The sequence below is a fragment of the Phaenicophaeus curvirostris genome, chromosome 2 (genome assembly GCF_032191515.1).
Source record: "Phaenicophaeus curvirostris isolate KB17595 chromosome 2, BPBGC_Pcur_1.0, whole genome shotgun sequence".
NCBI lineage: Eukaryota > Metazoa > Chordata > Aves > Cuculiformes > Cuculidae > Phaenicophaeus > Phaenicophaeus curvirostris.
The window spans coordinates 36343680-36371253 of NC_091393.1; the positions used below are offsets into that span (position 1 = coordinate 36343680).

The 27574-nt window shown below is 44.3% G+C and overlaps 1 protein-coding gene across 1 annotated transcript; it reads right to left on the reverse strand.

The window, feature by feature from the left end:
• Nucleotides 1-194: 194 nt before the first annotated feature.
• Nucleotides 195-27574, reverse strand: METTL24 (methyltransferase like 24). Its single transcript, XM_069851719.1, has 4 exons — nt 27477-27574; nt 23081-23220; nt 18284-18512; nt 195-1702 (listed from the first exon to the last, which is right to left on the reverse strand). Exons 2-4 carry the CDS (start codon nt 23203-23205, stop codon nt 1388-1390), a joined length of 669 nt encoding a protein of 222 aa, XP_069707820.1. The 5' UTR covers nt 23206-23220; nt 27477-27574; the 3' UTR covers nt 195-1387.

Below are 27574 nucleotides of genomic sequence, written 5' to 3' on the forward strand. Positions count from 1 at the left end.
GGGATTACAACAGAAGGAACAACATGAGGACAGAGAAAGACTTGTGAAAAACACAATGCTGGGCTGAGGCACACCAAGGGGAGGAACACGGAGCCTTGTATAAGTAATAAACCAAAGGCAGTTATGAAGGTTGTTTATCAAAGGCATGGAAGTGGAGTCATCTTGTATTTTAAGGCAAAGTTTAATACCCGAATTCTAAACTCAACCTGCTACATGTTTTTTAGCTTCCCTGTTTCCTTAGCTCCTCAGGGAACAGCCAAGGCTGGCGTGGGTGATTGTGGCACTGCAGGCAACCCACCTGGCAGCACGCAGAGCCCCAGCACGGCTGAAGACCACGAGAGCCGCCTGTGCCACCAGCTGCGCCTGCAGCAGCGCAGCCCCAGGGTCTGGCCTGCTTGTGTTAGGGAGAGGCGGCCAGGCCAGGGAGGTGCTGAGGAGGCTGCAGGCGTCCAGGAGCAGGCACACAGCAAAGCATCCAACTAAACCCCAAAACGAATGAAAAAGACCAGGTTCCACTTTCAGCTCCTTTAAAGTATCTCGCTAGATGAAAAAACATTTGCTACAGCCATTGCAAGAGTAATTTAAAACAAACCCTTCTTTGAGCAGATGAACTGGGGAAGCCCTGCCTCCTGCAGCTGAAGCGTCTGGAAGAGGAGGAGGGAGAGCGTTAGCAGCAGCTCTTCCTGAAGCTGATTCTCTCTGTCCCACCATCTCCTGCGTGAAAAGCACTGAACTTGCTTCCCACAGCCAGACTGCCTTAAAGATCTGAAGTCAGAGAACTCCAAAGCTGCTCAACAAAATAGGTAGGAATTTAGTTTGGTGGTGATTTCTGCCTCTGCCAAATTCAGCTGAAATTTGCCAGTGGGTTGAAGAACACACTGTGCTTGCCTAGAATTTGTTCTGCAGGAAACAAGGCCAAAGTAAAGAAGGTGCAAATCAAAGACAATTTCTTCACAGAGAAGTAACATTTGCCCCTTCCTGAGAAAGGCATCTCCTCATGAGTGCTCTCCTGCCTGAAGACGGGTGCAGCTCAGCGAGCAGAGCTTCCCAAGGCAGCCCCAGAGGGATGCTCCTGCACCAGCACACGCAGGCACGCGGCAGCCTGGGAAAGCCGTGCTGTCAGCCACCCCAGACAAACCTGAACAGAAATCTCTGTGCTCTGAGGCAGTGTACTTGCTGGCAAATATATTGCTACGCGAATTTGCACCATGTATCTTCTCCTAATGCCAGTTCTTCTGACAACATGTAAAACTATAATAAAAGGCAGTCCATTTTATTAGCAGTCACTGCGAGCATATTTAGCAACGTCAGCCGGTGACGCCAAGTCCTCTTCAGTAATGCCGTGGGGCCAGATGGCTCACAGTCACACATCATAAATTCCTTTCTGCTATTTCCATCTTGTATTTACCCAGCTCAGTGTGTAACAGCTACTGGCGTTGAAGGCTTCCTTTTTCAGAAACATCTGTGGTTTTGATAAGTCTTTGTAGGTATGGAAAAGCCTGAAGTCCTTCTGCTCCAGTTCTCGGAGCAGACTGTACCAGTACCGCACCACAGTGCTGTCATTGCCACTGACCTCAAACCCAGGCCAGTGGACGTGCACCTCGAAGACCAGCTGTCCTATCTGCTCAACAACATCTTCCAGGATCAGGTTTTCCAAAATTTTCCACTCAGCGCTCTCCACGTCTGCCTTGAGGACATCGATCTGCAACAAAAACATGAAAATTCTAGGCTTGGCAATTACTGTCAGTAACACCTGAGGCCAAGTTTGCCCATTTTATGATACACATGTATTGCTTCTACGTACAGTTCCTTCAGTGTTTAAAAAAAATATACTAAAAAATCTCAGAACATCCTAGGGCTAACATGGACAATAGGTGAAGTTTCACGCTTGCCTGTTCACAGCCCTTCTTCTGCCTCTGATTTCTGGGCTGAAAAGCTTTGTACCCCAAGGTAACCAATTCAGCTGATCCTATAGCCAAAGAATGTTATTGTTCCTTCACAAATCTTGTGGTGGCATCAAAGCTATGGAAAAGAAAAAGAAACCCACTTCACTAAACCAAGACATTAAGGCATTGCTGTTCCTTATTCCTCCATCACAAAATCCTGCAAAAGAACAAAACATGTTACCAGTGATTACCTGAACCACAGTAGAGCTGGAGCACTTGCAAGCCAGATGCTACATGAACCTCACAAGCGCAAGGGAAAGACAAAGTGAAATTAATACTATGAGCAGCCCAGGTCACCAGCTACCTACAGCCAAGCTGCTGTCTGAAGCCTTTGCAGGCACCACTACAGATGCTGAGTAAGTAGGAGCAAATCAAAAGAGAATTATACAAAGACTCTGCAGGGTTTTAAGGGCAGCTCCTCCAAAGCAAAAGGAATAGCAGGAAGGAAGCTGTGAAGCTGCTTGAAGGGAAAAATGTCTTGGTTTAGTTTTAGACAATTATTTAATTTCATAGTAGGATATTCAGGAATCCAGCTTCTCACAGGCCAACACAACTGCAGGTTGACTTTGCCTGGAGATTAGCTGGGGGAGCAGAGTTGTATGCTTTAGCCCAACAGGGGAAACTCCCTGCTGTAAGAGCAGGGCTGGCCAGTGCCAATTCCACCTGAACTGCTGCTTCTGCCCATCTGCTCACATTCAAGATGTGCTTGAAGTGAAAACCAAAGACTTTTAAGTCAAGAACAGTGAAAAAAAAACCCAAGGCCTCAGACTCTTTGTAGCCTACCCTAACCCTTGTGGTGGTGCGAGAAAAGGCACAGGTACAGGAGAGAAATTCGGGTGGATGCTGTAAAAGCCCTGCCAAAGTAACTGCTCTCCTAAGCCGTGCCATCCCAGGACACCTTGCTGGCACCATGCCCCATCCAAGGAAACTGGGGCCCTGGCTTGCAGACCCCTCTGCAGCAGCAGTAGTGCTGCGTGCACCTCTCCTGTACAACCAGAGCTCTGCTTCAGAGGGGCCACGGGTTCAGAAACCAAGGGGCCATGGCAAGGGGTAGCCACATCTGCCTTCCCCTGATCTCTAAGCCGGTGGACTGGAGGCATCAGAGTCCAATGTGCTGAGGTGCCGAGCACTCACAAACATGTCAGCCCTCCTCAGGGTCTGTGCTTTGGTGCCAAGGATGGGCATGGGATGGCAAGAATCAGTAGGTGTTAAACACTGGCCATTTCTGGTCTCCATCTGTAAAACAAGGGTATTAACCACCGAACGCCCTCTGCAGGGTGCAAGGGTTGTGTCTGTGAAGGGCTGGGAGACTTTTGTGAGACAAGCAGTAAAACAGCTGAAAACAAAACTGCGTTTTCAGAGCAGGCTTGGAGAGTGGGACTTGAATGATGTCCATGGTCACAGGCTGAATAATGATAAGCCAAGCCACTGCTAATCTGCTCATTAAGGCGGCATTGTGCCTCCTCCGCACTAAGGGAGGCAGGGGGGCAGTGGAAAATGACCAAGGGATTACAGAATTAAAGCTCATATTGTGGCACGTCCACATGGGGAGCAGAGAGGAAGGTTGCACAGACAACCTTAGCTCTGGTATTTCTTAACTTGACTCTGTAACAAAGAGCCTGTCAGTCTGTCCATCCGTGGGTCAGTGAAACAGCTTAACATAGCGCTCCTTTGGGTTCAAGGGGAGGGTGAATGTAAATGATGCTCCTCATGACATTTAGCTGAGAACTACTTCATGGCTGAACTCAATTGTTTCCCTTTATACTTATAAATAGGTTACTTATTTTTCAGATACCAACCCGCAGCTCTGCCTGTAAAGACATTTTCTAGATAGTTGATTCCACATGGATGCAAGTGCCAAAGGACCACGTTGCTGTGCTTCAAAAACCAGATTTTTATCTTTGTGAGACTTCTGTAACTTTGAAAGGAGACACATTATTCAAAACCTTTGGGGGGGGTGGGAAGTGGGGGAAGAAATGTTTCTAAGTGTATGCTTTTGTTTTCCCACGATCTTGCTTTATGGCAACAGTAGGACATCTTTTTTTCCCATGGTAATGTTTCCAGTCATCATCCAGGTTTGTTTGTTTTTCTGTTGTGACACTAACTGCTGCTCCGGCTGCTCAGCAGGCACGCTGTATGCTCTGCACTGTAATTGCAAAATTGATCTGAAAAGTGGCTGCCAACCAATGTTTCGGTAGGATAAAACAAGTCACCACAATAACTGCTTAAACACGTGCTTAAATGACCAGAAAGAAACACAAGACTAGTGGGGATGTGCTGCAGAGACAAACCAGTTCTTCTCTGCTGCTTTCAGTGCCCGGCTCTGCTTATAAACTCAGAGGGAAGAAGGTACCTGTTTCCACCCACCAAATTTTGTGACTGCCTTCCAGGGAAGGCATCCATCTCAAGCCAGAGTCTCCATTTTATGCCATGGATAGGGTAAAATAAATGGCAGAACAGCTTTGTGTCAGAGTATCTGAGTGAGTAACAAGCATCCTGCTAACACCAAATGCAAGTTTTGTGATGATCAGACCTCTCAGGAGATATTTACCATCAGTGATAAGCAGCACACTACTGATAAGAAATGGACTACCACCTTCCAGATGCCTTGATTCAAAGTGCCAGTGAAAGGATTAGTGGACAAATCTATAAATTCCGAGCTCTAGTTCACCTGGGAGCACAGCTGGAGTCTGTTTCTGGAGGGCAAAGATCTACAGTGCCTGGAGGTTAAGGATAGCAGTCGATTGCCTGCCAGTTTCAAGCACTCACAAACTAAAGCTGGTTCATCTTGTCTTCCATAAATCCTCTTATCTTTCACAAGCTAAGTAGGTTATCACAAGAAAGAAAAAAAATGTGGCTTTTTTAAATGCTTTCTCAGTTTAGCTCCCTTGAAAACGCACCGCAGCATTGTACCAGCTACAGCTGGAGGAAAAAAAAAACAAACCAACAAACCACCTTTCCTCATGCACAACCAAGCATATAGAAAGCTGAAAAAGAATGTGTTTTAGTTAGTGAAGGTTAACACGTACTGTATGAAGGCTCATTTCTTCTTTTTAGGGTAATGGCTTGTTACAACCATGCATCATTTCCTAAAGCAGAGATCAGAGCTCTGTTTGCCTTGATCATTTTTGAACTACTAGGGTTAACGGGGATTTAGGGCTCTGGCTGCCCCTGGGCACCATTTAAAACTCCCTGTGGAGAAGAGTCAATTGAGAGTGAGTAGCCGGAGGAACCAATTTAACTGTATTACTTTCAGCACGAACTCAGCATGCGGAACAGTAGCCAGGAAAGGTAAAAACAGCAAATGAGCTACAGGTCAGGTAAGGAGGATCTTTCCCCTTCTATGGGAGCAGCTCTGCGATGTAAGCTGGGAGAAGGTTAAGTGGAGCCAGTTATGGCTTGCAAACAGAGAAGCAGAGCTCAGAACCACTCTATCTTCCTGAACCACAGTGCTGCACTCAGGATTTGAGGCTGTGAAAAACAACCCTCTGCTCTGGCTACTTGAAACTGGGTGACAGTTTTGAAATCACCTGTACAACAAGATGAACTCTGCTTGCTCATGCACCAGTTTTCTCCCTCCTCATCTAAGTACAGTTTTATATTTCCAGCAAACAAAACCCTAGAAAAAGCTGTTTAATTCATATTTTGATAGCACGTGACTTTGCAGGTAAAAAACAGGTCCTTGAGTGTGGGTTTTTAAAATGTAGCTTCCATCTTTTCCCACCTGCAACCTTTCAGCATGATACTTCCCTCACTTTCTTTCCTTCCAAAATGCATTCAGCCCCTCCTCACCAGCAGGCGATGGCTTGGATGTTCAGTCTCTTTCATCCCCTTTTATTCCAAGCTGAGGCTATAAATGATGGCAGACAGGATGCCATGTAGTGGGTGGAAAACTGGTTGGGTGGCCGGGCCCAGAGAGTGGTGGGAAATGGAGTTAACTCCAGCTGGAGGCCAGTTACAAGTGGTGTCCCCCAGGGCTCAGTGCTGGGTCCAGCCCTGTTCAATGTCTTTATCAATGACCTGGATGAAGGCATTGAGTGCACCCTTAGCAAGTTTGCAGACGACACTAAGCTGGGTGGAAGTGTCGATCTGCTGGAGGGTAGGGAGGCTCTGCAAAGGGATCTGAACATGCTGGAACACTGGGCTGATACCAATGGGATGAGGTTTAACAAGGCCAAATGCTGGGTCCTGCACTTGGGGCACAACAACCCTGTGCAGTGCTACAGACTAGGAGAAGGCTGTCTGGAGAGCTGCCTGGAGAAGAACCTGGCGGTGTTGATTGACTCACATCTACACCCTGCTCTGTGATGGTCTGTATGGCCAACTTCAAAATGATTTGGAGATAAACATCACTCCAGATGATCTGCTCCCGATGTGACAGATTGGGCACATCTTCAAGTAAAGCCACAAAGCCAGTTTGTGCAGTTCGGTGCTCACATGGTCTTTGGCCTCTTTTTTTACAGTAAAGGGCAACCATCCAGTTGAAGTCACACAACACACATACATATCACTGAAACAGAAAACCAGCAGGGAGGGCAGACAAGCTCTGTTCCTCTGCTCTCACTGCTGATACTCTGCAGCCTTGCGAGTGACAGAGAATTCTTTTTTAGCCCCCAGTTTTGGTGATGCACTTCCATGGAAGTGTTACACAGCAGGGGCAGGATACCAACAGTAATTTTATACTTACCACTTAAGCTGGAGAAAATGTTTCAAAATCATATTAAGAAAACTTATTTAACTTTCTCTGATGGCCACCTCTCAGGATAGCAACAGCTTGTCAGAAGCCATAATGGCCCCAGAAAGACAAACATACCCATCGAGAAAGCCTCCCCAGTGCATGCAGGAGGCATAAATCTCAGCTGAATGCTCAGGAGCATGACAAACGCTTTGTCCATGTTGTCCCACCAGGGACTGCTTCCAGCAAGGACCCACGTGGGCACCCCAGGTGACTCCCTGCCACAGAGCCCAAGTGTGGGGGCCATATGGCACATTTATTCCCCACTTCTCCCCTTGGTCTCTGACACCAAGATGTTTCTCACATACTCTCTCCCTCTGGAAACAACTTGTCTCTACAGAATCATTACAGAAAGAGAGACATCCCTAATTCCTCCAGTCCTGCCCAGTTATGCCATGTCACCACTGCTGTGGGCAGGCAAAGAAGAAAAAGGGCTTTTAGCTGGCAGGAGGTTTTTTTTCAATGCTACTTTGTCAGAGGATGAAATAATCTCTGGACAATTAACTGCCAGCTGACTTAGGCGATCAGCATGGCCTGAAATCCTTTCTCCCTGACTGCATTTGGTCAGAAGGCTAGAGGGTTTCACCTTTGACCTCCCTGTCATCACAAACATCTTTCTTTGCCATGGGATTATTTCTTGGCGTCTTCCCATCTTAAGTCACTCTGGGCACTGGATCAGCCAGAGATGGCAGCTCACCTGTTAATCATCTTCTGGTCATAAAATAACACACATCCCCAAGCCTGAATCGATTTTCAGACAGGTTTGATGGACTTAGCTAGCATTACTTTGTTATGACCCTAAAGCTAGAGGTATTGTGCTTGGCATCTTTGTCTAGCTTGCTACCCAGCAAGACCGAACTTCCTGCACAGTGACCCAGAGAACAGGATCTAAAAGCCCTAAGCATGTGACAGGCTGGCACCACACACATACAATGTTAAGGGAGAGGACCTTCCCCTCACAAAAATCCTAGAGCACTAAAGATCTCAGTTCCCCATTTCTTTAAACCGAGAGCATTCTCCAGAGCAGGCAATCGGAACCTCACTGCTAGCTGAGCACTCCATGTGATGCTTTCTTAGAGGAAACAGGGTGAAGAGCTGCCGTGAGGACATAGGTCTCCAAACAGTGACCTCCTCACCTGCACAGAGCAGCAGCAGCTCACAAGTACCATTCCCTGCTCAGAAACAGTGTGCCCCAGCTCCTGTCTGCACCACGCTGCATTTTTCAGTCTGCACGACTCTTCTGTTATACAGAAAAAGACGAAAACAACATCCTCTCACCAGGTCCCTCAATTCAATAGCAAGACTGCCCAAGTGGGAGAAATCCCACAAGGGAGCTACAGAAACCCTGATCTTAAATTATTTATCAGCCTGATGATCAGCAGGAGCTCTGCCTGCCGAAGCCCATGCTGCAAACCAACATTTTAAATATTACATTTATTCCACCAGCAGCCAACAGCTCAGGCTGGAAGCAAAACTGCTCTGCGTGCAGCCCTGGCCGAGTGCACGAGTTGTTTTGCAAAGTGTGCATTCAGCCATCTAATCTCACAGGAGATGTCCTGCTGCCCACTCCCCCCCAAAAAAGGGGGGAAATCCTTTCATTTCTGTTCTTTTGATCTTCTCTGCCAGACACTGCTGGGTGCCTGTGGGAACGGATGTTTACTCAAAAGAAGAAATGCTGTATGCTGGACCCTCAAGACTCTTCATTAAAGGGGAACAAACATTTGCAGTCTGTTTGTGCTGCCCCAGCACCAAGCACGGGCAAAGGACCCAGCTCTGTGCTTACATAAGTCCACATTATCCCGTTCTTACTAAAGGTGAAAGCCAGCAGCAGCTCAACAAATGCATTAGGAGGGGGCAGTCAGTGCAGGAGGTTTGCATTAGAAGTCAAATAGTTAAGCAGCAATTTCTCCAAGTCCCAAGGAGCAAGACCTGTGGTGCATGCGTGTGTGCACGGAACAGAGGGTGTAGGCTACTGTAAAATGGTTGTGCATAGTAAACAGCATTTTGACTGCAGACCCACTGTTCTCATTTATTAATACAGTGTCCATGGGGTCTTCAAAATGTAAGTAATTGAAAAGAGGGCTCCGAGTTCCATCTTTCAAATCATGTTCACCATACATTAAAGAACACCTCTTGCAGAAGGATATCATATGGTCCCAGTAACTCAAATTAAATCTGGTACAGGACCAAGTTCCCATCTGCACAAGCCAGTGCAATGAAGTCCTTTAGGACTATATCCCTTCATGGGGATCTATACGTTTCACTCAATTTCTTTTCCAACTTCTGCTTCACTGTTTGTCTGTCCACCCTGCTATCTGCTTGCAACAGTGGCAGGAAGAAAGCAGCGTATTCCTGAAAATGTGAAGAACCACAGAGTCATTGAAGAGTTTGGGTTGGAAGGGACTTCTAAAGGTCATTCAGTCCGATCCCCAAATAATAAGGAATAAGGAACAGCCTAAACTGCTTACACGACTTATCAGATTCCACCTGGGATGGGCAGGAAAAAGGGAGGGGGGAAAGGAGCGCTGCTGTGGCTTTGACCTCTGGATTTCAAATTTTTGAGAATGGACAGAAACCGTAAGGGCTGTCAGATCTAAAATGAGACGAGAAGGATCCAGACACTAAGGTGAAAGTATTCAAAGAATAGATGGCCAATTCCAATGACAAGAATTTGTGAACAGTGATGGGAGGAAAGATGAGCTACTAGGGACAAATGTGGGGGCGGGGGGAAAAAGTTTTTTTTAGAGAGCTCCTAAGTGCTCCGGATGGGGCATTTACTTAAAGTATCTGTTAATGTCAATTACTTCCTGGTAATTGTGAGAAAGATGGGTAGCACAGAAAGACCAGGATGCTTATGGAAAGGGGGCTGCTCTCAGTTCTCATAAATCAGCATCATATCATGGGCCACCACCTGAGCAGATATTCAACACCTTGGCTGAATTAAAACCACACAGTTTCACATCTGTATCCCTAAGGTGGTGTTAATGGCACAGAGCAGGAGCTGGGGAGCACCAATACAGGTTTGAGCTCCGCAGGTGCCCTGCCCCTGGGATCACCCTGTGAAGCAGGACGAGTTCCCCAGGCTCCTGCCGAGCTCCAGTTTAGGTGGGAGGAGGGAACCAGGAGTGACTGGCTTCTTACAGCCGCAGCATACCAATGACAACTTCACGGTGCCTACAGCGAGTGCTGTGCTCTTCTGAATGCAACTGTTTGACACTGAAGTAGTGGTTATGCTGCTACTGCTGTCAAAAAGAAGGTGGAACTGCATATTAGTGCACTGAACTGAGCTGGGAATTGAGCACAGCTTGTACAGCCCTCCAGTAAAGCTGGGGGAAAGCAGATTTTTAACATCTGATTTTTCTGAGGGGTTCTTCTTAACAACAACAACGACAACAACGGCAACCAAAAGGGAAAATAAACCCCTAAAAAATCCTCCTTCCTTTCTAGTTTTTAGCAGATAATAATACGCTTTGAAAGTGTTGTGGTTTTTTTTAAAGATGACCTGCATACACCCTGTTTCAACAGTAAAATCCCTTCATTACAATTCAGGCAATACAGTAGCTGTTTTCCTAGGGGAAGAAAAGGCTGTGGATTGCACCACATTCAGCCCACGTTATTGTTAAAAAGATCTTCACTCCTTGCCCGACAATTGCATACTAAACAGAACCTCCAGGTCACTCCCTAGAAACACCCCTAATCTTAACAATATCTTGAGAACTGCTCCTGGTGGAAAGAATTTAAATGAAGTAAAAGGAGATGTACGGGACCAAGAGAAAACACTATAAAGCACTGTGTATGAGGCATTCCACACATACAGCACAGGGAGTGGGAGAGGTGGTGAACAGTAAGTCACTGCCCAAAGACCTTTGTTTCCAGAAACATGAGGTTGTCAAGCCCACTTGTCCTTGCAGCCAAACTCTTAAATCTAATCACAATTAAAATACTGCATGCAGCAGCCTCAGCCAACTAAGCAAACGCAGAGCAATTACCATCTTGATTTCACTATCATTAAAATAAAAAAATAAATATACACGAGAAAGAAACACTGTGTGTCAGGAGCTTGTAGATTATAGAGGGGCAATCATTGCAAAGCTACAGAAGGCACCATTTCCAACTGCAGCTGAAAACATCTGCACCAGTTCAATTGTCCCTTTCCAGCAACTGGAGTAAAAATCACCAATTGACTGATGCATCCCCAATCAACAGGTTCACACACAGCAACCGTTAGTGGTCAAACTGCAGCTGTGCTGTAAATCCAAGGAAACTGGTTGTGTTAGAGAATGAATGTGGCCCAGCATGTACAAACACATCCTCAAAGGGACTGAATGCCTGTGTTATGGGCAACAAGCCTCACAAGAACTCATAAATCAAATCACAGAGCTAGAGGCAGATACTTATTGTAAAATAACATGCTCTCCAGCACTCTAAGCTTTTGCTTTAATGGAATGACTTAGGAAAAAACAATACTTTACATTTTCTGGCTAGCTTGCCCAATGTTACTGTCCTGGTGCCCTCCCCTTCAGCACAACCGGCATGGAAATCAGATGCGTGAGACAGATTTGCAGAACTTCAAAGTCTTGATCTCAGGACTTGTCAGACAGATCCTGGGCATAGAGCTGAGTTTGGAGTCACTACCACAGTTCCCTCCATTCTGCATTTTTTTCTCTGTGCATGCCTTGAGGTTACCATACACAGAAATAGGAGGCTGGAGGTGGATTTAAAAAAAGAACAAATGAGGGAATTAACACAGAGAATTTTTAAGGGTGCACACCCTCCCCACTCCTCAGGTCCCGCTTCCTATTCCCATCTCATCTGCTTGTGCTGCCCAGCACCAGCCACCAAGGCCACTTTCACCTGCACTGGAACTGCAGCGTGCCATCATCCAGTCTCCGCTTCTTATCCCTTCTGGTTTTTGTGGATCACTTCCACAAGCACCCATTATCAGTGTGGCTCAGGTCACACCTGCTAGCGTTTTCCCACTATGTGTTAAAAACACAACAAAACAAAAGCCCAAATACAGACATATGGTACATCACTACAACAGACCTGTGCTGCTCACAGTGGCAAGAAAGTCTGACTTTCAGGAATAACCAACCCACAGTAAATATGAAAGTACAAATCGCTCTCCTAATTGATTAAAAATTATTCCAAATATCCAATTTGAGTGCTGCTGAATTAATCCTCTTCCAGGAAAACAAGTCAGAAAAGTGGGAATTATGTATCAGTTCTCTGGGTGACACCACAGACACAATCTGATGTGTCCACATAAAAGTGAATGAGATATCAAGCTATCTCAGGCCTTTCCAGGGGAGGAAGGGGAATAAGGTGGTCATAGCCTGAGCCCTGAGTAGGACTTCTGAATAGTACTGATTGCTGAAGCTCCAGCTGCAGGAGAAGAAGTGGAACACTAAGAAGATGTTAGAGAAAGACAAGATCTTTCATGTCGGAGAAGACAGAGAGGCTGCTATAACCACCCTACTAAAGCAAAGGCTGCTCTTCACAAATATATCTGGATGGTAAATAACAGCTGCAGAAAAAGGGCCACTTGAGCCGAAAGACCATTGATTACACAAGAAAACTTGGATGTGAAAATAATGAGGCTAAAAATCAGATGAAGGCTGGGTTTCTTCCTTTTAGAATTGAGATTCTGTGAAAGCCCAAAATAAGCATAATAAAACAAAGAAAAAATTAAGTCCCTTCAAGACAGAACTCCAAACATTTACTTTAGGATTTGTATGATGAAGCAATTAGAGAGATCTGGTCCCATTTGGTCTTTCTGACACTAAGCCAAAGGGAGCAGAGTGCATTTCTGTAGTTGTGCCTCCCCCTCCAGCAAGGTGAAGGCGACTGCTCTGCGGCTGCAGCAGCAACAGTGAAAAGGACTCAAGGCCCTGCAAAAGCTGCAGGGCTTCTGAGCTCCTGGTTTCTCATCCCAAGCTCAGGCTTCCACATCAGGACATAAGAGTAGTCTGAAGGCATTCAGCAGCCAGTGCTGAGGACCTTGTGTGAGATAAGATGGCAGCTGAGCTGAGTTTATGAACACTAGTGGCATCCACACATTGAACTTGGGCACAGCAGCCAGCCAGTGAACATAACTCACGCTAATTAACTCCAAGGCTCCCTGTGCGCTTCGAAAGTCTAACCTTTCAAGGGATAATCAAAGATAAATGATTTTGTCTAGGCAGGGTCAAGAATTCAAAAGACTACTCTGGCTCCTGCAGTCCTGAGGTGTGCACAGTAAGGACTAATTGCACAGACGTGGTTACTCCAAAACTTGAATGTGGACTTCTCCCAACCTAGAGCGTTAATTTTTTGTTTCGTTAATCAAATCTTGCTGCACAACAAAGTTGTTATGCAGTATTCCCAGGTATTTTATTTTACATTTATCTGTGTACTGCCAACAGAGATGATTTTAAATCAAAATGCTAAGCCCATTTTCTCTAATCTTTGCTCTTTCACACCAGCCGTCACACAACTGAAGGTGCAGCACAAAACAGACTCTATCATATCTGCTTTAGAAGAGGAGCAAGTGATAAACTACTTTCCTGGGAGGAGATGAGGTTATTAATCAAAATGGCTTCAAGGTCTAGTGTTTTAAAATTGTGTCTAGTATTCAATAAGAGGTGAAAAGGAGGAGGCTTTTCCTTTTGAAATACTAAACCTAAGCCTGTTCAATAAAATGAAGCAGATACTTGTTAGCCAGGTTGTCACAGAAAAAAAAAATCTTCATGAAGTGCCAGTATAAATGAAAGCCTTCAAAAGAAAATCAGGACTTAAAGATTGCTTTGCATTTCTTTTCATAATAAACAATGACACAGTTTGGTCTCTTTCACAATTTGTTCAAGATGACTTGAGTGGCAGGTGCTGAATGCAACTCTGGTGTCCCCTGAACATTACACCTATAACCACTCCCTGATTAAATGAAGGCTTTACTTGGTATTATTAGGCTCTCTTTTCCAGCCTCATTTGTTTTCCAAGAAACTATCTCATCCTCTGCTGACCTATACTGCCACGGAATGCAAATTCACGGTGCTTACTGATGGTGTCACACAAGACCTATCCTACAGGACTCCAGAAAGAGAAAACCTGCTCCTGAAGTAAGAGTAATCATGTGTGAACACACATGATTCTCTCATGCATGCCCATTCAGTACAGAATGACCTCTTGCTTCTGCTGCTCAGGGCCCTTCTGTCAAAGGTTTTTAATTTTGCTTTACAGCATAACCTTTAGAACATATAATACATGTTTTAACCAGAAACTCAAACCAAGCTAAGGGTTAGGAATTTTTGTAGAGGGGATAATGTTGGAGTGTGGGGAGGGAACTCACATTTCAGTACAGTCTTCCTCTTAAGTTTTATTGCATACTAATACATAGAATCATAGAATAACCAGGTTGGAAGAGACCCACCGGATCATTGAGTCCAACCATTCCTATCAAACACTAAACCATGCCCCTTAGCACCTCATCCACCCGTGCCTTAAACACCTCCAGGGAAGGTGAATCAACCACCTCCCTGGGCAGCCTCTGCCAGTGCCCAATGACCCTTTCTGTGAAAATTTTTTTCCTAATGTCCAGCCTAAACCTCCCCTGGCAGAGCAACCTCCTGAGAAGGACACCGAAACCGCACACAATGTAAATCTACGCTGTGACTAGGTGAGTAGTTTATGTAAACTTCTAACTAAACATGAGAGTAACAATCCCCTTGCAAGACGGTAGAACTGGCTGTGACCAGTCAAGAAGAGCACTGGGATATATATTTGACACTGTCTCCCACAGTAGTCTGGTATTCAAGCCAGAATGTTAAAGCCTGGATGAAGAGACAACCACGTAATTAAGCAAGCAGGTGGATGGTTGGACTCAGTGCTTAATGGCTTGTACTTTACCTGGAGGTCAGTTACAGGTAAAGTTCCACAAGGTCTATACTAAGTTACTTCCTGTTTAACATCTTTATCAGTTACCTAGAGGAGGTGTTAGATGATACTCTTGCCATGTTTGTGGATGACACCGAAGTGGTAGAACCAGTCAATGTACACACTCAAGTGCAGAGCTGCCATCCAGAGGGACCCAGACAAGCTGGAGGGGTGGATGGATGAATAGGAACCTGATGAAGTTAAACAAGGACAAACACCAAATCCTGCACCCAGGGAGGAAGGACCCCCTATAATGATACCAGCTGGGGATAGACTGCCTGGCTGGGAGAAGCTCTGCAGAAATTTCATGGGGGTTATGGTACAAAGAAGGCCAATAGCATCCCAGGATGCATGAGGAGAAGCAAGACCCATAGACCAAGGGATGTGATTATTTCCCTGTCTTCAGCATTTGTGAGAGAGCATCTAGATGCTATGTCCAGGTCTGGTCCCCTCAGCACAAGACAGACAATGACAAACTCACATGAGTTCAGCTAGGAGACACCAAGATTGTTGGGGACTGGAGCACATGCCCTGTAAGGAGAGGCTGGGAGAAGGGGGTTTGTTTAACTCAGGAGATAGCTTAGTGGAGGAGGCTAACCACAGAGGGCCTGGAAAGCAGTCATCAAGAAGACGGGGAGAGGCTCTTCAGCAATACACAGCTGGAAGACAATAGGCAATAGGCATAAATTGAAATTGGAGGCCTTCAGACTGGATATAAGGAGAAACTTTTTCATGATGAGGACATTCAAACAGGACAACTGCCCCAGAGAAGTTGTGTAGTCTCCATTTTGGACAAAACTTACTGTTTTTAAAGACCAGAGTGGATAAAGCCTTGAGCAACCTGGTCTGACTTCACAGCTGGCATGACTTTGAGCAGGAGGTTGAACTACAGGCCTCTCAAGATCACTTCCAACTTGAATTATCCAATGATCCCGTATGAAGCAAGCTCCCCATCCAGCTATCACTAATCCATGGGGAACACTAGCACTGTAGCACACCCACACAGTAGTTAGAGATTATGGAAGTGAAAGCTTTCACAAAGCTGAACTGGATTGTGATAAGAAAGATGATCTTAGGCATTCAGTGGCTTTCTCTTTTTCCCCCCCGCCACTGCTCATCAGCAGCATGTTACAGAGTGCACATGTTAAAAAAAAAAAAACAGGAAAAAAAAAAGATGAGCAAGATCAACTTTTACATCTTTATCCTTTTCTGTGGCTGATAAACTACCGCTTTTCTCAGAAGATATACCAGTAAATTTTCAGTTTAGACGTGTGTACCAGGAAATAGGACTCTCACTACATCCTTTAGAGATTATTCCAGGGCTTAAAAGATTTCACACTCTGACAATTCTCCAAAATGCTCTGACTACATTTCCTTTGTCAGTCTCATCCTAATATAGTACAAGATAAGTCCTTACCTCCAGGCTATCTACACTCCCCAGAGAACTGAGGACTGTTATGCCACATAGCCAATTAGAAAGATCAAGTCCTTTTAATCTTTCCTCAAACCCATGCTAACACCAAAAAGCTGTTTGCATTTCTTGTCATAATACCAGGACGGGTTTCCCTTTCTGTGGATGAGGTCCCAGTACTGACTCCAGAAGAGCAGGTGTGCTCTCATCTAAGCCAGAGTGTAAGTGAGCCCATCTAAGTTTTTTGATTCCCTTGCACAAAAAAACCCAAACAAACAAAAAAACCCCAAACCCCAAATTGCAAGTTTTCTATTCAAGGCTACAACAGCAAGAACGTCAGAAGGCCTTGTGTATACTCTCTTCATCAGCCCAATCCAAAGACTCAGGGAAAATACTCTCAATCTTGGATCAAGTCCCAAATCTTAAAGAATAAAGCAAGAGAAAATGAGGCATTAACTTCAAATGCTGCTGCCTGGAACTGCCTGGAATTCCTGCCTTGAAGTGGAAAGAGAACAACTTTGAGGGTAGGCAGAAGGATTTTCAAAATTAAAAAGACTGGGATGAAGAGCCCGTTTTAACTTTCTAATTGAAAAAAGTGCTATGGAAAATAGTCTGTGAAACTGTTTTCAATTAACTTATTTATTCAGTCAAGGGAACATTCCACTCACATTAAGCAGTAGAATGAAAACCTGAATGTCATAGTGTTTACTTTGATGTTCTCTTCATAAATTGGAGCTTATTGCTGTCTTTACACAGCATCCACCTTCTCAGGCTCCCCTCCAATTAAAGAAAAACTAAATAGAACAATGTGAGGAGAGTCAGCCCATTCAGGTATTTCACAAATAGGAAGTAACAGAAGACTGCACAGTGTGTAACAGCTTTATCCTCAGTGGGAGACAGTCCACTCCTCACTTGACTAACGCTATAGTTTTGCACTCAAATGCAAAGAGAGCTAGAGGCTGTATAGAAAGTTCATAATGTGCCAAAACACCAAATCCTGCGCCTCATGTACACAACCAGAGGAAAGCCTGACTGCATATGTTAAATGGGCATGACGTTGCTTGGCTGCCCGCCAGCCAGCTGCTTTCATGTACCATAACTCTAGCCCAGAGAGTTATACATTCAGAATTCATAGCTATATCCTTCTCATTCACAGAATGTCTTATAATTACTCCCTATTACCATGATAACAAACTGATTGCTCTCAGCAGGTCTGGTATGTCACAAAACTCATATGTCTTTTCCAGATCAGGCAGTTAGTCATTTGATCTGCGACTAATTCTTCTAAAATCAAAACACCCAATGTAAGGCACATGTCAAAAGAGAGCCATCTCTCTCCCCAGATGTTTCACTAATGCACAGCCTAGTATAGTTACAGTATGACTAAGAAGTAGGAAAAGCTTCTTTTTTTCTGCCTTTATCTTCAAAATGGTCCAATCAATAGAGCTGAACAAAAAAAAATACTAAAGAAAAGCAAGAAATGAACTGAAAAGGACATCTTGCATTTTCTAATAACAAAACAAACCAATGTTGCATTGCTTGCTTTGTAAACCTTAGAAAAAAGCTCCTCTTTAGCTCAGGCTGCCTATTTTGTAAAAAAACAAAGACAAGCAGAACTAGCTGCAGGCAGTGAAGTGTATTAACATTTGAATCCATGCTTGTATAACCTCAGAGGGAAAAACTGTCTTAAAAGCAACCTAAGGAACTTCCTTAAATGTAATTTGGCAACAGTTATTTGAGACTTGACGATTTCTTATGTCTTTACGGTTTCTTAAAAGCAAACTGGGAAATGTTAAAAAAAACCCCACAGACTGCTGGCAATTTCAAAACAGGATGTTGTTGTTGTTGATGCCTGTATTTGGGACAAGTGACCTTGAAAATGTAAACAACCTACCCATTACCTCTTCTCCTCTAATTATTGTTGCAAATATTTTTTTTTCTCTTTATAAACTAGTTTAGTGCTCATACTCAGCCAAGGACCAGAACTTCCACTAGCATCCAATGTCACCAGCTAGTTCAAGGGAAAGGAAAGGAATAGGAGGAAAGTATTTAGTACACTGCTAGCAATTTAAAATCAAATTGGCTGCTGGAAGCACATAGGACAAACAAGACAGACAAGGCATCCCTACAATAAATGCATCACAAGTATTTTTGAAGAAAGACTCATTGTCAGGAGATAACCTTGGAAAGTGCCAGAGCTCCTGAGACAGCAAGGAGAAAGTTCTGCAGCCTTCCCAACACCTAATCCTTCAGTCAGAATCCTGACCTCCAAGTCCTTACCTTCTGATGTCCAAATTCATTCAATATTGTGCCCAGCTTCTTTGTGTTACTGTGAAGTTTATGAGCAGCAATGGCTGGATTGGGATCCCTCCAGTCAATGGAGAGGCGGTGATACCAGAGGTGCCGGCCCTCCTGAATGTGTGCTGACTTGATGCTGGGGTCAAAGCGATGCACCTCACATCCACTGTTGGCCATGTTGATCTCAAACTGGTTGTCTTCATTGCCCAAACTACAAAACAAAAAAAAGACGCAACTTTGCATCAGTGAGGCAAAAAGAACTACTAGCGAGTTGGATATTCTGAGGATTCATTTTAAAAGAAGGAAAAATCCAACTTGTTTGTCTTTGCAGCAAAGCGGAGGAGCTATCATGATCCTTCCTGGGATATATCCACAGCATAGAGCACAACCTAACCCTAATTCTGACGAGATAACCAGAAATAGAGCTAAGGGTCCACAATAACACTTGTTGAAGATTCGGAACAAGTAATTAGATAAAGGAAATTTAAAGTTACCAGCACAGTACCATGTTTGCTGTAATACTAGCTAAGCACAGTGTGATAGTGCCCTCTTAGAAGGTCTTCTCCTCAACCATCTTTCCCCCCTCAGGTATCCTGGGAAAGTGGCAGGAGATGGAGTTCTCAAAAACAGCCCAGCATGCTCTTAAGAACGGAACGACTCCTATTTCACAAGATTCCAGCCTGTACAGACGTGTAGGAGGAAAAGAGAGGAGTTTTCTTTTCATACATTCAACACACATTAGGAAAAAAGTTCAGAAGTTAACCAAGTGAATTGACATATTTGTTTGCCTGTGGCCTTCTACAGAGGGGACACTCATGAACGAAAGCCAATGTAATCCCTTAGGAATGAGAAGCTGCATAAAAACCCAGACTAAATGTGAATTGTTGGGTACAGTTACAGCATTAGAGTGATGAGCCTACCAGCAACCAAGAGACGTGTCCATGACACAACTCTAGCAGTACCAGCTGGTGCAACCCAGAGGCCCAGACGCTTTTGATGCAGACAAACCTCAGGCTGCCTCCAAACAGGTCACAACTAGTGTGGACTAAAAAGGGAGGTTCACAGTGGTGCAAACCAAAAAAAATATAGATGAGGGTAAAGAAGGTGCTGGTATATCTTCCAGCACTCTAGCTAACAGCTCAAATTTATGCCTGATGAGAAATCTAACAAAAAAGTCATATGTGGAAGAGAAAATAAGCTTATCTCCGAAAAAAAATGGTTTGAAAAACTCCTGGCACGCGTGATCATGCTAAAGGATAACACAGCATGAAAAAGGTAAACAAATGTAGTCTCTTAAGAAAGATTTGGTGTTACTTGAAAAGGGACCATGATTTTAAAAGTACGGGGGTTCCAGAAGACTAGAGCGGCCCTTCCCCACCATCAGCAGGGAACTGCTGCTGCCATCAGCAACAGCAAAATAAAAAATGGTAAAGACGCTAACCTATCTTTACTGTACAGAGCGCTTGGTTAAAAGTTGGGAGTCACACACAGTCCCTTGCAGTGGGGGCAGAGGTGGGATTTCTAAGCAGCACAAGAAGCACTCTGCGGAAGGGCTCTCCGAGCCTGTGTGTGAGTGGGAAGGAAGGGCTGGCAGGGCAGGGACGCTGACCCAGGATAGAGTGCAGCACAGCAGGGAGCAGTGCTCCTTGGCTGTCCCCAGGGTTCACAGAAGTTCACAGTAAACAGAGCCTCCCACTTGGAATAAACACTGGGCTGCAGCTTGCACTGAACAGAGCATCCCACCAGCTAGAGCGCAGGGACCATGCAGGTGGCACAAAACTGCTTTGTCTCCTCCAGCACAGCTCTAGTGGACACCTGCAGCTCATCCAGCTTGATAACTGCAGGTACTCCAGCTCCCATTGGACAGAGCTGCAAAAACAGTACAGGTCCAGTTTTCCCTTTCTGGGTTCCCCACTTCCTGCCTTTCTTACTCAAAGGAAGATAACGAAGCTCAGCAGCTTGGGAAGAAAAGCAGCAACCCCTGCCTGGATCCTAAAGCCCCTACACTTTAAGATCCACCTGAAAGGGCTTCTATAGTGTTGCAGCGAGACTCTTTAAACCGCAACTAGCAAGTTTCTGAAATCCTATTCATTTGTATTATCCCAGCTTGAGTGCCTGCCTGTGGTGTTTGTAACAGACTTAGCTTCACCTAAGCAGATTTAGCATTTAATAACTAGAGCTCACTAATGCATACTGCAATTACACATAACACTGGGAAATCCTGCCCCCCAAGCAAAAACATTACTGCTTCCCAGTAGTGGAAGCAACTAATACCAATATGAAAAGATCTTCAGACATTTCAGACACTGCTTGCTCCCATTCACAAGTAACCTTTTCTACAGCTCTCAAGAAAGCCTAAGCATGTTTTTTTCCATTTTGTAATGATATATGGATTTAATTCAGAATTCCCAGTAATCCTCATGCTGAACTTTCACATTTGTCCTCCACCCAGCCTCTCCATAGAGAATGCTCTCCATTGGAAGCAGCTGCTCCCCTTTGCTCTTTATGGGCTGCATGAGATAACAAAAATGTTTAAAGGGGATTTTTGTCTTACTCGGAACAAAATTGCTTTTCTTCCTGTCATAAACTAAAGGAAGCAAGTCTGACAGAAGAATTATGCACTAATGAGCTCCAAAGGCTGCAGAAGGAATCTGGAGGACTGAAGAGTGCTCCTCCTTAGCCTGAAATATTTCTCCTTTACTTTTTAGCTGTTTCATGGGACGCATTACAGTTTGGTATTACAAGCACCTGCCTATCTGATGGCTGATGGGAAAGCCAACGTCACTTCCAACCTCTGCTAAGCCCTACTGTTTCATCAGTACAGAAAATCTGTACTATAACCAAAATAGCACCACACACAAAGCACTGTCATACGTAGACTAGCTCAGATTTGTTCAAAACCATCAGCAAGTTATCTTTGTGTTGGACAGCTTTGTGCCAAATCTGCACTTCCTTCAAAGATTAAACCAACTCTGTCTTGTGTCTACTGGCCAATTCAAGAAAAATACTATTCTCATCCCACACTTGGTCTACATGAAAAGAGGGACATTACTATGGGAGCTCAGGTCTAGTGTTAATGGCCATGTAACTTGAAAGACAAGGTCAAGATTAATTCCACTGAACTCCGGATACTTTGTCAAGACACCTAACATCAACAGGAGTGCTATCACAGACCTCTATAATCAAAGGAAAGCTGTACCTGCCTCCAGAAGGATATTTAGCTCAGTTGATTTTCTACCTAAATGTGCCTGCCTCTTACTACTGACTACTAGGAGCCTCAGGCAATAAGTCAGTATTACAGCTGATCAGGTGGTCTGGACCTAAGCATGAGAGAATATGGCACCTCTCTGAACTTTCATAGGAATGTGAAAAACTAAGCAAAAAAATAATGTAAACCTATATTTTGCATTAAAATCAGGCAAATACCATTTGAAACAGATTGCAACAAACATTCAGAAAATAAGAAGCCACAGTAGTTGAGAGGAGTTTGCTCTCTGTAGATGTGACTCATCTTTAAGGGGCGTGCTGTTGTTGTTCTGCCACAGAGCAACATAGCTCAAAAAGACCTGAGAGCCCCTCACTCTCTGAGGAGTTTGGTCTTTATGGCTCAGTATAAGCTCAATACAAATATAAGTGCACCCAAATAAACAGAAAATACTCCCTCTGACTGCAGCGCACTCTGCATCCACTTTACATCAACTGCTAGTGTTAAGTGTCATGTGCTAATGATTGAGAAATGCCACCCAGACACAGTTCCTTGCTATCCACCATTTCTATACCCACAGCAGCAAAATCACAGAAATAAACTGTGCTGGTTCAAGGTAGTTCATAGAATCATAGAATGGTTTGGGTTGGAAGGGACCTTAAGGATCATCCAAATCCAATCCCCTCACACAGGCAGGGACACCTCCCACCAGACCAAGCTGCTCAAAGCCCCATCCAACCTGGCTTTGAGATGAAGCCTTTCAATATATCTCTAATATAGAGCTGGTTCCTGAAACAGTAAAGACAGCTAGTAGGCAGCAGCCATGTAGTGACTGGTGTGAAATGAGCTCCAGATCTCAATGATCACCCTCCTAACGCACCTGCATGCTGATGCGTAATGCAAAAGGCCAGTGGGCTGATGAACTCTGTGGAGTGACATCCCTGGTCTTCCTAGGAAGCAGTGTTTTATTAGCAGGGAAATAGGCTGCAATTGAGGTTTTATGACCTGTGAAAGCACTTGGTTCTGTGAAGAGTAAAAACTTCAATCTCCAGTGCTGTAAACATCATAAACACCACAAACATTTTAAAATAAACCTGCAATTTCCTTTATTATTATCACTTTGGTACGTATCACTCCTGAAGTGCTTAGAAAACACACTCTCATATGGAAATGTACTATTCTGTCCCAGGGGTAATTAATGAAGTTTTATAAATAATGCTGCTGAAGTATGCGACAATCATGCAAGTCACTGCTGCTCAAGGAAGATGCTGTATGCTTCTCAGTTTATCTCATTAATTTCAATCTTCCTCTATGTTAACTACCGCTCGCTACTCACCATTAAGCAGTTTGTTTTCCTACTGATATTAGAAAAGCAAAGGAAAACGAAGAACCTCATGGAGAAAGGTTTTTCCCTAAAAACAGAGTTTACAGAAGCACATCAACACAAAACAAATGCATTCAAGCAAAGTCTATATATTAGAAGACAACCTTGTTGCAGCCTGTGTTGCATTTATAGGGCTTTTTGAACCTAGGTGTCATGAAACTATTTGCTGTCTTTCAAAGAGAGCACTTACCCAAGGGAATAGAGACGGCATTGCTTGCTTCTGATTCGGTGAATGAGGCTGAACTTCTCATCAAGACAGACTGACCAGGGCTTCTTTGCAGTTTCAGAGTACTCTCTCAGGCTGTTCAGGTTCATGTGTTTACATGAAATCTGTTGAAATCAAAGGATGTTTCATTTTAAGACATGGCTTATAATTTGTTTTTAATTTGCCTTCTGGGGAAAGAGTGGAAAGAAGAAAAATGTTAATTGGTTTCATTTAAATGTGATTGTCAATCTGATCCACAGCTATGGAGATTTGATGATTTGTTTTTCCTTGTTCGTCTGTTCTGCTTGGTGAAATTTAAGGCTTACATAATCCCTCTGAGAGCAACACAGTTTGAAAAGCAAATAATTAAGCATTAGTACTATACCCAAAACTCAATTTTCCTGAGAACAAGTTATTTCAGCATTAAAATGTTTATTTTCTTTCTTTTTAAACCTTGGAGTGGATTCTGCATTGTGAATAATGTTAAAATCATGTTATGATTCAAGATTGTAATCACAAGTTGCAGCATCACTGCATTGTATACCTTTCCTAGAGTGTCCTGGATCTCAGTTCCAGAAGGGATTTAATCATTGCCCCAACACGTCCTCTCTCCAACAACAAAGGCATTTAACAAAGTGCTCAGCTAAACAGAGGAATCATAGCACGCGCCTATGCTGTGCTGGCTTAGACAACTGGAGTCTAAAGCCTGGATAAAAACACTGCAAAGGGAGAAGAGAAAGAGACCCTGCAGTGAGGAACACTGTAAATCAAAGACATTGTAAAGCCCAACAAAGCAAGTACTAAGAAGTGCTGGATTCATCAGAAACCTGGAAGTATCAAAAATCACTTGGCCCAGTTGGCTTTGCCAGCAGCTAAGCAGCAGCCTGCAGCAGCAGAAACGCAGTGGTGACTGAGTCAAGGAAGCTATGGCCCTGTGAGTGATGCTGGATGGAGGAGCCCTGACTCTGCCTGGCTGTCCCACAGCTGGAGTCAGCACTTCCCTCCCGGGCTCAGTCACACTGTTTTGCACCATCTTCTTTGCCCAGACCAACTCTGGAAAAGACAGGCCTGGAGCTGGCAGGTGCTGCAGCCTTTCCAGCACTCAGGAGCCAGGGCACAGCAGGCAATGGAAAGCCAGTGCAGTTTGTTCAGCTGTTGCCACAGCAGTGGTAAGGAGGTATTGGGAAATAGAAGCGAGCACCAAAGCTGTGGCTACTTCTAGCCAAGAGCGGCTATACCCCACTGTACCAGCATCTACCTACAGTGGGTTGTCAAAGGGCTTTTCAAACCATGTGCAGCCTGGCCATCAGATTCAGGGGCTGCAAGCACGGACTGCTAACATGCAGATAGGAACACAAAGACTAAGAAGAGTTGCAAGGAATCCAGCTGAGCCATCATGACAAGAAGTTGCTCGTTGGACCCAGCACCAACCCTGGCTGCAGGGATGGAAGCTGGCACTACCAGAAAGCCAACAATAAAAAGGTGGAAAGAACAGTAGTAGAGATAAAAGCAGGCTAAGCATCAGTCTGGAACTGGCTGTTCTTGTCTTGCTCCTTCTTTCCTCTACAGCAGACTGCCCAGGCTCAGCTTTCAGTTTTAGTCAAACTAAAATCCACAGGTCTGGCTCCACCTATAACAACAGAAATGGAACGATTTTACACAGGGGTGAGAGTGAAAACTGGAACCCAGCCTTTGCTGTGGCAAGCACTCTCCACCCTGTGCCTTATAATAAGTACATAAAGCTCTCATTCTTTAAGGAGCTCTGAAAGATCATAATTTGGAGCATTACATCCAAACAGCTGCATGCTGCATCACTGCCTCCCTGCTCCTGCTTAGCTCATAATTCCCATGGAAAATTCATAAAAATCTAATATAGCATCTCCTCATGCTGCTCTCAGAATTCAGTAGCTTTTAAGCAATGATTGGCACTGCACCCCACTACCCATTTCCTTTCAGTCACGTAAGAATCAAGGAATAAATGGCATTACAATAACAAGCATTAATTTTAAGACACAGAAGAATAATGTGTAGAAAAGTCAGATTCTGCAATGCTGCCACTTAATTGACTCATGGCATTATGAGCAATTACAACACTCAGAATGTGGAACAATTTTAGTAGCTCTTGCTACTTAATAGCTCCTGTCATCAAAAATAAAAAACACTGAACTCTGCCTTTAGCATCATCACCAGTCTGTTACATGATTTATAGACCCCAATACACTAAATTCACACCCTCTTCTGGGCTTCTAATTGCCACTATCATACAGACAACAGCACAGGTAAGATGGTTCTTCTGAAGCTTAGATACCAGCACTGAAAAAGCTTTTCCTAGCCACATCTTGACCCTGGTGATATGGCATCTTCCCTCTCCAGCAGTTTGAGCTATTCTGCACAGGAAGCTGAACTCAGGCACATTAATTAGTAGGCATTTGCTCAGCAAACAAGGAAAATGAGATCCCATGCTCATCGTTGTAAGGGGGTTCCCCACTTCCAGAAGTGCTCACACCAGTCACGGTGTTATCCCATCAGTTATTAATACTATAACATCTGCCAGGTCAGGAACAAGGATTTATCTATTTTTTTATTTTCACTTATGCTTGTCCCCCCCACCAGGGTCAGTTACTCTGGGAACGAAACATCTCGATTAGTGTGTCAGAAGCAATAAACTCTCTGCTAATTGATGTCCTTGTAGGCTTTGACCCAACTAGTGGAGTTTAGCAGCATCTGCCACTGTTTATTAAATTCACCAAGATGAAGGATGTTTTCAGCTTAACATGCCTGCCGCAGCCAAAACTTCTGTACAATAAAACAAGCAGCTCTACACACATCTCTGGCTGTTTCCACATGCACCATCTTGCCTCCTGCCCTCCCAGAGCTGGCATGAGAGGAAGCAGCATTGTAATTTCTTGAGCATTTAGCTGGGGGTACCCACAAGCTGGAGAAGAGGTGAACACTACCACCTCCCAGCTACTGCACTGTAAGCACAGCAGCACATTTTTAGATATGCTTCAAATTAATCTCATCTCAGCCTTGAAAACATTGCATTAACAAAGAATTTCACATGTGAATGACATTTCAGTGACATTAACACCTGAGGCTTTTTGCTGTTCTCCAGTGTAAGTGATGGTGCAGTTAAACCTGTCTTCAAGGGTCAATTGCTGATAGATCTGGGTACCAAATACTGCTGCCCGGTCTGAACTGTGGGCATCCAGCACTTCTTCCATCTTTCATTACAGGAAATGTGTGCGTAAATGCTTCTGTGCAGAAGTGATGCCTCTATTAAAACATGAACACCTAATTTCCATATATGCCAAACCCTGGAAATATAAGTTAGTGCAATCTGCATTTGCAAATCACAGAAACACAACGTTGGAAAAGACCCCCAGGATGACTGAGTCCAATCATTCCTATCAAACACTAAACCAAGCCCCTCAGCACCTCATCCATCCATCTTTTAAATACCTCCAGGGATGGGGACTCAACCACCTCCCTGGGCAGCCTCTGCCAGTGCCCAACGACCCCTTCCATGAAAAATTTTGTTCTGATGTCCAGTCTGAATCTCCCCCGGCAGAACTTGAGGCCATTCCCTCTTGTCCTGTCCCCTGTCACTTGGGAGAAGTGGCCAGCTCCGTCCTCTCTACAATCTCCTTTCAGGTAGTTGTAGAGAGCAATGAAGTCTCCCCTCAGCCTCCTCTTCTCTACGCTCAGCAATCCTAGTTCCCTCAGCCGCTCCACATAAGACTTGTTCTCCAGCCCCTTCACCAGCTTCATCGCTCTGCTCTGGACATGCTGCCACCTTTGAGCTGTCTGCTCTTCTCTGGACACAAATGTCATCTTTGAAGCAGCACATAAACCCCCTGGTTTTCTTAGTCACCACTTTTATCTGCAAAATATTGAGATTCTGTTGGTACCATTGGACAATTTTTCCAAGCCAGGGACTAAAGCCTTGTTCTCATTTTACTGGGAACCTCAAATGCATCCTTTTGAGCTAAAACGAGCCTGGCTATCACATTATTATTGAGAAGTGGAGTGGCTGAATGCATAGTTCTCTTGCTACAGAGTGCTCTGTATTTTTCTGTGCCTGAGAGAGAATGACAAACATAAAGAAGGTAGGAAAGAAACGATGTCTGGAATTTTAGGTGTACTGTACTTCTGTCAGGACATGAACCCATCTAGAAATAAAAAGCAAGGAAATAATGCAGTCTTTCTCTCCTGTCTTTTGACCCATACATTCATCTTGACCATCACTCCTAGGTCAAGCAACTTTAAAAAGAAATCAGTTTTGAAAACAGTTTGGTGTGAAGTTAATTTCTTACCTGGAAAGGAAGAGCCCGTGCCAGGCAAACTGTTTTTGAAAAGGAGAGTGAAATGAAAAACCTACCTGAGAAGTGCTAATGTACTTCAGGAACCTCAAGGCCTCATGGTTGAGGGAAGGAGTAGGACTTGCCCATGGCTGTAGTTCAATGTGCCATTTTACAG

What these genes read in the sequence shown, in the direction of transcription:
- METTL24 (XM_069851719.1), bottom strand. Translation starts at nt 23,205, where the DNA reads ATGAACCTGAACAGCCTGAGAGAGTACTCTGAAACTGCAAAGAAGCCC. An exon ending in TGCCGTCTCTATTCCCTTGG is followed by an intron (nt 18,513 to 23,080) that starts GTAAGTGCTCTC and finishes TTTGTTTTGTAG; the next exon opens with TTTGGGCAATGAAGACAACC. An exon ending in ATGAATTTGGACATCAGAAG is followed by an intron (nt 1,703 to 18,283) that starts GTAAGGACTTGG and finishes TTTTTGTTGCAG; the next exon opens with ATCGATGTCCTCAAGGCAGA.